The sequence below is a fragment of the Sturnus vulgaris genome, chromosome 1, assembly GCF_052056855.1.
Source record: "Sturnus vulgaris isolate bStuVul1 chromosome 1, bStuVul1.hap1, whole genome shotgun sequence".
In the NCBI taxonomy this organism is placed as follows: domain Eukaryota; kingdom Metazoa; phylum Chordata; class Aves; order Passeriformes; family Sturnidae; genus Sturnus; species Sturnus vulgaris.
Genome location: NC_142243.1, coordinates 21,469,471 through 21,482,551, shown reverse-complemented (window position 1 = coordinate 21,482,551; position 13,081 = coordinate 21,469,471). Strand labels below are relative to the sequence as shown.

Below are 13,081 nucleotides of genomic sequence, written 5' to 3'. Positions count from 1 at the left end.
GGTGCCCGCTGCTGTGCCCTCGCCTCCCAGCCGGGCTGCGGGCTCGCTGCAGCTCAGCCCCGGGGATAAACCCTCCGCAGCCAAAGCCTTCCGTCTGCTAACTCACAGTACTGCATGTCCCACGGGAAACAAACTAAACGAATTCCAAGCAAAAACGGCTTGCTCGAAGTTAAGGCTGCCGGGATACATTTGTCACGAGCCAAGTCATTAAGAAGATATCCATAATTTCAGGTATTCTGTCAGCCACATGTGATCGATTTAACCAATAAATGGAAGCATGGAAAGCAGACATTACTAAAAGAAGAACTCATGATTAAAAAAAAACCCAACATTTTTTCACACGTATAAAAAAATTCTGCTGTTACTAGCTGAGATATAGAGGTACTGATACTCAAAAGAGGACACTGGCATGACCTTTAGAAATATGAAGCTTGTTATTCTCTTAAAGGCATCTGTTCTCTCTTATGTACTTCCTAAAACTCATGAAAGCAAAGCTCCTGCTTTGCCCCACAGAACCTTACAGAAGACAACTCTCCCCAGCTACCCTTATTCCAGCAAGACACTCCAAACTGTGCTTGAAGCTAAGGAGCTCTGTTTGCCAGTGTGAGTTTCTAGTAATTACTTATCATTTGAAATCGACTGTGTAGGAGCTAGTTGCAATGATGGAAATGCAGTGTCAGAGAATGTGAGTTTAATTCAGCTCAGGAAACATTACTTTCTCATACTAGATGCTTGAAATACCAGCCTGATTAGAGTAAGCTTGAGTGAAAGAGCTCAGCTGAAACTTTATTATATCAGGAAAAAAAATGGAGGGGGGGGAGGAGGCAGGGAGATACCTCTCAAGAGAGAGCTAAATTATACAACGAAAAAGTGCATCATTCATCATTAACTTTAGAAGGGAACAATTTGGATATCAAGTCATTTAAGAATACAGAGCAGCAGAACAGTCAGTTTTAAGCATAAATTCACAAAAAGAGGGCAGGGAAAGACATGCAGGTTCTCCTTCGTTCCTGCTTTTTCTCCTAGGAGTTAGCAGGGGCCAAGACCTAATGGATCACTGCTAATGGAAGTCATGCAGTGGCTCAGGATGCATTAGGAAGTTACTATTTTTAGGCTCACTGTCCATACTTCAAACTGGGCTCAAGTTTCTTGAGCTGCACAGCTGTAAATCAGACAAGTGTAAGGATGAAAAGTCTTTTGCATGCATTCTCCCCTTCATAACAAAGAATATACAGCTAGAAAAGAAAGACACTACTCAAATAAAAGTGCTTATATGACTGATACCAGAACTATATACAGAATAGTTGCAGATAGACAATAGGCTGAAGATTTCCATCAGCTAAAACCTGATTCCACAGAAAAGGGTAAAGCTCGCTTGATCTCCACACAGGCTCACTTGGTGCCATGACTTTTCAAGCTGATGTCAGTATTAGAAGTGCTGAGAGCCTATAATTCCCAGATGTGACAGGCACTTGGTTGATCTGAAAATCTGACTAGCATCATTCAGTAATGTCAAAAGTAGACAGGTCCAAAAGCTGTACAATCTATACACAGCTTCATGTAAACTTTAGTTGACAGCGGCTTTTATTATATTTTAAGTAAAATTATGTACTTCAAATAGGAATTATTGCACATTTTCTTCTACTTTTTTCAAAATTTTACTATACACAAGGTATTACCCCATAAACACATCTTAAGGCCAGAAATTCTGTTAACAAAAATGGATAGTGCAAGATAAATTCTAAACTGACATTTTCTTTGTAGAGACTAGAAAAGAAATAAAGTATACATCATTATAGCAACAAGAAAAGAACAAAATTTCCAAATAATTTATTGGCATTGTTTTTATTCTTGTAGAATAGGATGTTTTCAGCTACTTAAACTCTGCTATCTCTATAATAAATTATCTTAAAACAGGACTTGGCCACTGCCATAAGTTCTCAGTTTAGAAAATAAAGGAAATTCTGAAGATTGTTGATTACTTAATATTGGTGGCAAACTAGTAGGAAAATAAATTTATACACATGTATTTTTTTACTATAAACAACTTGATTTTGCTTAGAAGAGTAATAAACAAAGGTCAGTAAAAACAAAGCAGCAGACTTACTGTAATCCATGGCATGTTGACAAGGCAACAAAAGATACAGGATTTCCCCGAATTTTTCCCTGATAATAGCAATGTTCTCCTCCCTGAAATTGAAAATTGAGACTGTAAATCCATGGGACATTTCACAGCATCACACTCCATCCTATCAAAGACTACTTTTTCATAAACACGTTGCCAAGCCATTGATATGCACCAAGAATTGACTGTAACTCATAGGGGTGTTCATCCCATCTTCTTTGAGCCTTGGTTTGGTACTTAGACAAACGCCATCATCTTGACACTGTGCACCAAATGGTGAATTTCACAATTTCAGTGCAAAATCCCTAACGTCCTGAGATGGATTTCAGAGACAGATTACTCCAGAAGTGCTCATCCTTCTTCATTGACTGGAGCAAGAGTTGGAAGCAGGGGGCTTAGACTCAACATCTGCTCTGCACATGACTACTTCAGAAAGGATGAACTCTGCTCTGAGGGTAAGGCAATTTCCTTCTTCTGAGGAGAAAGTATGCTAACAAAATAATAATAATAATAATGCTTGATTATAAAAAGAAAAAAAAAAACAAATCAGAAGTAGTCACTAGCACTCCAAAACTAATGGAAACTCTAAGAACAGCTAAGTAGTGAAGGAATACAATGAAAATGAATATTTGCCTCTTCTCTTCTGCAAATAAAATGCACACTTTCAAATAAAATCTAGCAGACTCTACCCAAAAGTCCCCCCTGGTTTCACTGATAGGGATGTAAGCCCTACAGCACATGCAATAAATTTATTCAGTATTGCACAATATCAATATTTGTATGCCAAATTAGAAAAAAACAATTCAAACATTCCTTAAATTCTCACTAACATCTACTCTTCAGAAGAACTTACCTATTAGTGCCTCACCAGATTCAGCTATGCTTTAATGCACTAACATTGGTTAAAGGACTATGAAGAAGATTTTCAGTGATTTTCTTTTTTAATAGCATTTATTTGCAAATACTTCTTCCAGAAAATGAATGAATACTCTACCTAGCCTAATGTACCAAGCCCTGTGAATATTTGTGTCCATTTACTAGAAGGAGGGAAGGGCATTATGATTGCAGCTTTTTCAGAAAATAAACCAGCAGTCACTTGCATGATGCATAGCACAGTCGTTTTAGATATCTGACATTAAATGCTTTTGGATTTTATTTTTCAAATATGAAAAAAATTAATCAAGATCAGGCTAAAGGTAAGAAAATATGTAAGCTATATTGGTAGTTTTGTGTTTTGATCAGAAAATCCTATTCTGTTTTCTACAAGATGTGGAAGCTATGGTTGAAAGCAGCTGCAGTGTATGGGTGCCTCTGGTTTGAAGTGCACTCCTCAAGAGAGTTTAGGAGCCTGTTTGTTGGAGCAGGGCTGCTCGCAGGGAAGCAGACTTGATCTCAGCCTGATCAAAGGAAGCCCACACTGGACTTGGCCACACTGACCTGCAGAGTACCCACCAAGCTGCCCACCCTGGGCACCTCTCTGCTCAGATGTCTGAAGGGAAACTGGTGCCACAGGTAGGGTTTGACTCCTTGTCTCACGTTGGTAAGAAGCTCTGGGGCTGACTCATCCCAGGCTACCACAAGGTGTGTCTGGCAGCAGGTGTAGGAGCCATCACCTCTGGACCAGCATGAGAAGTGACTATCAAGAACAGATCAAGTATCAGTGAAGAGGAGATTGTTTCAATTTCTGTTTTGTACTCATGAACATTTTGGATATTGCCCCCAATATCCAACGTTAATTTGATTTCAAAGAGAATACATCCTTCTTTGTTTTTCCTAAAACCTTGGCTCATTTTCTCCATTTTATCCTCCTTTTCTACACCTATTTACTTCCTATATCTTAGCTACTTTAAGCTCTCTTCACTTGAGATTTTCTTTCTTTCAGTCAGTAGGGTGTCCCCCACTACAGGATCATGGAACTGCTTAAGGCTTTCAGGTCCTTTTGGAATACATGAATAAGAATTAAACAAAGAGAGACTCCAGTAAACAAGGAACAAAACTAACAATCAAACTATACGGATGATCTAAAACCTTATGAACAATAAAATACTCTCTAAAGAGAATTCTCGAAGTAGTATTCCTGTAAAAAATATAACTGGAATAAGTGCATAGATATGGGAATAATACTGAAAAGACTATCAGTAGGGAGTTGTACAGACTTCTAGCTGTGGAAGGAATTTGGAGTAATTACACAAATTGGTTTGTTCTCAGAAAATGTAGTTAATATGTACCAAAAATAGAATCTCAGGCTCCATTAGTTTGCGAAACCATGTCTTTTCAACCAGGAGGAACATTTTTTTCATACTAAGAATCCAGTCTGTGGCTCAAAAGTGTGTTTTGATCTTCTGAATGAGAATCAAATAAATGTCCCATGACAGTACCTCCAAATTAATTTATTCTGTAATAAATCCATGGGGAAAAAATTAGGCATACTGATCTAGAAAAGAAAAATATAATAAAAACAACTCAATTCTTGTCTGGGAAAAATACAATTGAGAAACACAAATTCTACTCTATTTAGTCAAATCAATTCAACTCAATGATGTACTAGAATTCATGGCAAATCTGATGTAGATAGAAACACAACTCTGATCTCAGTCTCAGGGACCAGTTCTTATACTACAAACCATTCATTTCAATACGTTAACATCCGAGAGATATATTTTATGTATGTACTTATGTTCCTATCATTATAACATTATCACCTCAAACCATTTAATAAAATTGACTTAGGGTAATAAAATTTATTTTCACTTCTTTAAATTAAGATAGTTTTTTTCCAAGTACTTGATGCATTAGATTATCTGAGATGGTTAGAGCATGGTGCTAATAACACCAAGGTTCTGGGTTTGACTCCTGTATGGGTACTCAAAGCTACAAATTCTGATAATAGAAGAGTTCAGGAAACCACTGGATGTGGCACTCAGTGCCATGGTTTAGTTGGCATGGTGGTGTTTGGTCAAATGGTTAATGAACTTGGAAGTAATTTCCAGTCTTCATGAATCTATGATTCTGTGGTTCTGTACTGAGAGTCAGGACTCATGAAGGAACTCTACAGGGCAAGTTTTTTCAAGCATCTGCAATTTTGAGCAAGAAGTTTACTGTTGTTGCTTCACTATAGTGCTGAGGCTGAAATTACGCTGGGTCTGACATGTACTAAAGCTGTTTTATAGCAGGGGCTGCCATAAAATACACTGTATTAGAGGAGAAATCACAGTATGTGAGAGACCTAAGACCACCGAACACTAAATATAATTATCATATCTATCTTGTTTTACTCTGCTCTTGGAAACACTCCCTGAAGGACTGGAGTTGTCTCTCTTATCTACTAGTATCTTTAGGAGTGAGACAAAAGCTGAAAAAAAAAAATCTTCATTCTTTTCCTAAAAATATGCTGGTCCTGTATGATAATTAAGACTTCCCTTAAGAGCTGAAATTAGCACCAACTACAGCTCAGTCCAGAACACCAAGGGTCTTTTGTGAAGAACTGTTGGCTTCCTGTAGCTAATAGAGCCTCTCTCTGTTCTCTCAAAAGCAATGATTGCCCCTCTCAGCAAACCAAACCTCCATACTGGCCTCTACCAGCTCCTGGGGAATGGTTCAGGGTAAGATGAGAGGAAAGCAGACTGCTCTTCAAACACATGCCAGCCATAAGTCTGAGCAGCACATTTACCCACCTCTGCTCTAAAACTGAATCTGGTCACACTAGAGTCTAAAATTAGGCTAAATGTCATCTCCTATGAGACAAGGTCAGCCTGGTGACAATGGCTGTGACACAAACACAAAACACACAGGCAGACCTTATGCCATATTTAAAGGCAGGATAATCTACAGCAGAGAGAAGTTCAACATTTTTGCCTCCAGGAGGCACACAGCCAGTGTACATGCTGTAGTTTGCTCCACACAAGGCAAATTTTCTGCCAATGCCCATAGAACTCTGTTGTCCATTTCCTTGGATCAGTAAGTTATCCTTCCTGCATGAACCTTCTCAACATGAGGGACAACCTACTGGTGATGTCTGAGGGCAGTACAAAAAATACCGATTTTTAGCAAGAAGTTTATTGATTTGGATAGATAAAAATGTAGTTACATACTGCAAAAAATTAAAAAATAAAAACCAGAATGACCTCAGGATCAATTAAAACAAGTTAATCATTATGATAGTTGTCCATTTATAAGATAGCCTTCATCTGGATGCTTAAGTTGGATAATTACAGCAAAATTCTGAATTAGGGCTATTTACCCTGTGAACTGCTACAGTTCATCTCTAACCACATGCAACCCTTTTGCCCATGTCACTACAAGTCTTCTTGCAACCTGTCAGGTAAGTAGTGTGGCAAAGATACTAAAAAATGGTAAGAAGATGTCAGCAATGCAAGTAAATCTGTACACTTTTTTATCCTTGAAGATAGTTTGTCTCTGCTTTGAGAGGCATCAGCTGCTGAGCAGACACAGAAGAGACGAAAAACACATTAACCAATACTAATAATAAAGGGTGAAATAGGTAAAGCAAAAAAACAGCCCTTGCAGTTGTTAACGGCAGCAGTCCACTCTTGTCTGCAGTCACAGTGCAGAAAGCATCTGCTGACCACACACTGGCAGGGTTTGTTATTTGCCTCAGAGACACTGTGACCTTCCCAGGGGAGGAAACTAAGGATGCACATTCATCTGCTTTCTACATCGGATATCCAGGTAAGCCATTTTCTGCAATTAAGAGAGGTGCTGGCCAGTAAAACTCATACAACAGTCAAGCACCGACCTTAAAATTAATACCTTCCTTCTCCTACATATTCCCATTTTAACACTTTAATCCAAGGGAAGGAGATTTCTGGTTTAATTCAAATCCTAGTGACATATCTCCCTCTTTCCTTGCAGCAGAAAGCTCCCAAAAGGCCAGCTAAGGTTCAAGCCACCATTCTGTGAACGCTAGATAATGATTAGTTGCCAGATTAAGATTAGCTGTTTAAAGAGCTACCCACTGTAGGGCCACTAGTTACAAAAATGCATAACTAAGGCTGCATGATCAACAGAAAAAGGGGAAAAAATGCACCCTCGTTCCTGACTTCTGTGGCAGAAAATAACTTGTTATGAATGGGTTTCTATTAGTAAATAGAAGAGTCAAAATGGCACTTTGACCTATGTAGCTGCAAGGAGAGAAAACATCTTTTAATTGACACGTACTTCAGCAACTGGCAGGGTCCCCGCTGTGGGGCTGTGCTGAGCCCTGAGTTCAGCTCTTACTCAGCTCAGTAACAGCACCAGGGACCTGGCAGCACCTCTTTGCAGAGTAGTTTCTAGACTGCAGACGCCTGACAGCCAAATGTTCTGAAATTGTGAGCGGTGCCCTCCCTTTGTAGGAGGATGGCTATCACATGTGCTCGTACAACCCAGAGCCAAAGCACTGTAGTGACATTAGATTACAGCACTCTTTCAGATTCTGAAATCAGAGATATGGATTCCAAAATTAGGATAAGGCACAGCCGCTGCTAAGCCTTCTCTACAAAATGCCCATGTTTAAAGACTGTTGGCAGCACTCTTAACAGAGACACACGTGTATGTGACAGGATGCTGCACGCGGGCGACTCGCTCCGACTGCCATCAGTGACTCACAGCAGGAGCCTTCAGCAGATGGCACAAGATATCAGCCCAGCTTCCCAGATCAGAGGCCAAATGAGGGTTGTGTTTACTGCCCAGTAGCTATGAGAGAAGATGCTCCACAAAACACTGCAGGGTGTGGACAGAGAGCTCATGCCAACGCAACACCATCTGCTCTGGAAGCTGCCTTGGCATCTGCTTGGGAAACAGACTCGACTTGCCTTGATTTACCTTGGTGTTAGGGAAAATTATATTTTATTATCAGCTGCCAGGCAAAGATGAGACAGAGGAGAAAAGGTTACCTCTTCCTGCCTACTCTGTTGCTGTCTTTAAGACAGCTTTTGTAGCAGTGGCTGGTATCTCTTAGTCGTGCCATGCAAATCATTTAAATGACAGTCATTTTACCCCACTCCTGCATGCCTGCTCCAGGGAAATGAAACCAAACATTTTAAGGGACAGTATGAAAATTCCTTATAATCTACACATTCTAGTCTGTCACATCAGCTCACCAGCCTACCCCGAGTCTGAAGCCAAGGTGTAAGAATATGATTGAGTAGATTGCTATAAACACAACACAACACCTACATGGATACCAATCAGTCAGTAGGACATAAAGTTCTGAGGAAAACGGAAAACAATACAACTCAGATATCTTTATTGGCTCCTTATTTCTGAATGACAGAACTTCCTCTCTAAATGAAAATTCAAAGAGCTTGAAGCTGTGTCTAGAAACATTAACCTACTGTTTATAACACAGTGCCAGTTTGGTATCCATAGGGAGCAACAGACATGTCTAGGCAAAGCTACTTAGAGAAGTCAAAATGAAGAAAGTAAAGATGTCAAGCTAAAGCACACTAAAGACTTGTATGGGCTCCATCAGAAGCACTCCTTCAGAAGTACAGCAGCTTCTGTTTGCTTAGCTTAATTCCCCCTCAAAGGGATTAAGTTAAATCCAAAAAGATACTTTTATTTTTTAATAAGGGAATCTACAAAGTGCTTTTATGTTCTTTAATGTTATAGCAGTAATTAATTTCTCTTAGCCATACTCAGTCCTCATATGGTCTGAGATTACAGAACACTTGGTTGCTACCACTCTCTGGCTATGTATGTCCTATGTTGTTGCAGCTCGTGAAAAATAACATGAGGTGCACGAAGTCAAGCAAGATTTTTCTGCAAGTTCAAGCTCCTTCTGGAACAAGAGAAGTTCTTCCTTCTGGAACAAGAGAAAACTGCAGCAGAGTACTCAAGAGGTGACTCCTGATGGTCACACAGTCGCTTGACTTGTCACTTCAGCAGAGCTACTCACCATCACTGGGGTCCACATACAGCGAAATGCACTTTTTAAGCTCTGGAAGACTTCCACTTTCTGACATTTCCCCCCTGCATGACTAGTTAAACCCACAGGATTATTTTTTTCATGTCACAAAGAAAAGGGAGACAAGATAATTAAACCTGCAAAATCCTACATGAATCATAATCTGGGATTCATTCTAGTGTAGTGTATTCAAAACCATGACCTGGGAATGACTTCTAATATGGAAAGTTGCTACTTTCAATTTCCTTCTCCTCGGTAGCAAGATGTATGTAAAAAATAAGCTAGTAATAACAGAGAGATAATCAGATGCTTTAAAAAGGTACTGTAAATGTACATTAGAAATGCCAGCCTGCAGGATCATTAGGTCAGGCAAATGCACTATATTTGAGGGTTGATTATCTTGCCCTGGTATCCCATAGAGGATACTACATTTTCTGAATCCCAAAAGGCTTGCTTCCAGAATCCAAACAAAGCTACAACAGGAAATTTAAATATTTCTCAAAGCCTATTGACTTGGTGTAACAGCATGACACTACTAAAAAAAGAATATGCCCAGAGTAACTGAAAACACACTGAAATTATAAAAATTTTGTCAACTCTTCATCAACACACATACAGCAACATTCATTAATTCCAGTCAAAATCTAGAGGAAGTAATTTGACACACTCTGGGACCACAGTCTGCTCCCATCCTGCCATTCTCATTCCACTACTACACTCTAATGTTCCCCTTCTTGTGGAACTTTCAATTTAGGAACTTTCATTGTACAAACACCTAGAATTAGTCCCTAAGTGTAAGAAGTTGCCATTTGTTCTACTTGGCTTTTATTTACTCCATTGGTCAAAAGTTCTCCAGCTGATCTTTCTGCGCACTGTAATGCTTTTCAGTTTTGCACTGTTGTCAAATATCATTAATATTCACAAACTTTTTTAAACATCAGTCATTAATGAAAACATTTGATGAGAGCATTCTGAAGATCAACCTTGCAGGAACCTCCTGCTAAACTGTGTCAGACTCACAGACTCCCCATCAGCTCTTCTTCAGTTAGTTTACTGCTAACACTAAAAAGTAGATTATGGCCTAGATTTGTTAGTAATTTGCCATGAGGGCAACAGAGCTCTGTTGAAGGTGTAAGAGAGGAGATCTGACAACATTAATTAACAGGAATTCTTATTGAAGGTCTTCTCTCAAATAAGATAGAGAATGATTTTTCTGATAATAACAGCTTTTCTAGTCTCTGGATGCAGCCAAAAAAGCTCTGCCAGAAACAGGCATATATAATTCCTGCATTATTTATGATTTGTTCCTTTTCAGTTTTCATCAGCAGGTTGTGCAAGTTTCAGGTACATGCACACAGAGCTCCCCACCAGCCCCAGGCTCCAACCTCCCATCTGAGGCTGAGTCTTCCTGCACTCCCACCCCACCCTCTGCCAGCCCAACTGGCACTCTGCTTTTCAGGAGAAAATGTAAACCCTTTCAGAAAAGCCTGTTTAGCATACAGGCTTCCCTGGCAACTGAAACACCTTCCTCTTTGGCTACAAAATGGTGAGTTACCAAAAGCTGAAGAATAATAAGAGATTTTTCTCAGACAGGGAGTGCCCTAACTGGGAGATGATAGTTAGAAGCACCTTGCTATAAGACTGGAAACATAGTAGTTAATTATTAAAATTACCTGCTCACTGGTTAAGCTTTTAATCTGTCTGCACTACAAATTATTGTAGACTTATAATCAGTTTGTACCTGTGGAGATAACAATGAAATGTTGAAATGCTACTTGGGATAAGGTCTTATCAAACACAGGCACACAGACACTCACTGCCCTCGGTGAAGGGACTGTACCTTAACAACTGCTCGAGCAGACCAGATTTGAAGGACAAATTTTCACAAAAAAAGCAGTATCTACTATATCAAAGGTACCCGGGCTCCTCTGGTCTTTCAAGATTTAACATTTTTCTCCCTTATATATAATTTTCCCTTAAAAAGGGCATTTAAAGAGCTCTTCAAATGCACATCATGGCACACACTAGCCAAGGTTTTAAGCACACAAGAACAGTAATTTTCCCCTCTTGTGCAGAACCATTAAAATAGCTGTAAGCTACAGTAAGTCATCTTGCACACACTACTAGTCAAACAATGCACAAAACATAATGACTATTTTTGCAAGCTAACAGCTCTGCTTTGCTGTGTGCAGCATTAAAATGCATTTGCCCCAAATGTCCCATACCCCCCATTGGCCAAACTCCAGTGATGGTCCCTCTGCTGGGGTCCCACAGAGCAGGAGGCTGTGCTGGGGCTCTCCAGCTGGACAGGATGGCTGGGGGTGCTTTGAAGAAAGCCCAGGGGCACAGTCTGAGCTGAGCCCTGAGTCTGCAGGGCTCAGCACAGCCACTCTGCAGTCCTAACCCACGGGACAAGCCTGGCCAAAGCTCCTCTGGTAATGCTGCAGCAGAGAAAAACAGTACCTAGCATTTGATATGTCTCCATTCATGTTGTTTGATATTATCATATGAACATGCTGCTAGGCTGAAGCAAAAATCAGTGGTTTATGCTGTAAGCACTCTCACTGTAATTTCGTGCCCATAATACACATGCTGTGTTTACACCACCACACTAAAGAATTTAAGATGTTAAGGACTGTCTATGAAATATAGTTCCTTCTAGTCATATTTAAAAATGTCATCAAACTTTTCTGGTATTTATCTACCAGTGCAAGTTTTCTGACTGGATTATTTTCATGGCTCAATTTTTTCAGAAAGCAATTTCCTAAGAACTTGTAGAAGTGTCCATTGTTCTGGGGGAATACAAGCAGAAACATTTATTTCTACACACTCTGAAGAGGAAAAATGAAACATTTTATTGAGAAAATATCACTGAATAGATATCAGTTGTTCCTTTTGAGGGTGGAAAATCCAGCAATGTGAATTACTCAGCACTATAGCTGTTTTTTGCCTTTCATCTCACTGACAGCATCAGTGACAGAATGACAACCAAAAAAAAATGGGAGAAAGAGAGATAAAAGGACACAGAGATATATTGCAACAACATTGGGTATACACAGGTTGAGTATTGATGTGCTATGAGCACAGGATGGTCTGGAATGACACAATCAGGAAGAGGCAATGCCAAGAAGGGTTTTTCTCTTTCTTATTAATTGATTATTCTCTTTGCTACCAGAGGGAATTTAGGCCAACACTGCTGCTTTCCCAGTAGAGACATGATGTACAGTAAAGGAGGGTGTGGGGGGAAACACTGAAATAATTCAAACATCTACCTCCTTTTGTTTTTCTTAGGCATTGCACTCTGCTGCTGGTTTAATAAGAATGTCTTAGGTGCTGCCTAACTGTGCCAAATTAACAAGAAGCCTCTCCTCTGCAGCAGCTAAATGCTGGCACCCTGCAAAAACATGTGTAATATGTTTCACCTTCACAGTGGTCTAATGTATTAATTATTATGCAGAAATTAAATGTAATGTAACTTCTCTTATGATAAAAAAGTATGTTAAACTGAGGATTCTTCTCACAGTAAAAATCCCTTTGCTACTAAAAAGTGTATTTTTACTTTCTCCTCTGCCCTCCTCTCCTCTTTGAAGCATCCTCAGGAATGGCAGAAGATCCATATATATTTTACAGCACAGGAAGTTTTACTGGGAGACAAGGAGAGGAGGAGGAGTGGAAAAAGTTGATAACTCCACATTGCTTATGAGCCGAGGCAAGATCTGCTTTCCAGACACATTCCCAAACTGCTGCATGTAGGTACAGCTGCCTTCACAGTGGCTCAGAGCTCCTGCCTTCTCCCTTATTGCTGGTGGCACAGCAGCAGCACCCATGATTTGAGTGTCTGTGCAGTCTCCTTGCACAGAGAAATGCAAGGGGAAATCTGCACATATTTTAAAACACACCTCTCCAGTAAGAAGGCCAAGAACAGAGGAGGCCATTTCACTGTATAAACAGGCTTGCTCAAAGCCTGCAGCTGGCACTGCATGGCAGATGGACATTTTCTTTCTGTCACCGTTTCTCCCACCAAAGCAGCATGAGAGATGTTGCCAGGC

General features: G+C 39.9%; 1 protein-coding gene across 1 annotated transcript in view; it reads right to left on the bottom strand.

Moving 5' to 3' along the window:
• ADAM22 (ADAM metallopeptidase domain 22) overlaps positions 1-13,081 on the bottom strand; it is a 133,100-nt gene that overhangs the window by 58,007 nt on the left and 62,012 nt on the right. Inside the window, exon 5 of the mRNA XM_088159956.1 lies at positions 2,108-2,190. Coding sequence (XP_088016082.1) covers positions 2,108-2,190 — 83 coding nt within the window. The remainder of the gene's footprint in view (positions 1-2,107; positions 2,191-13,081) is intronic.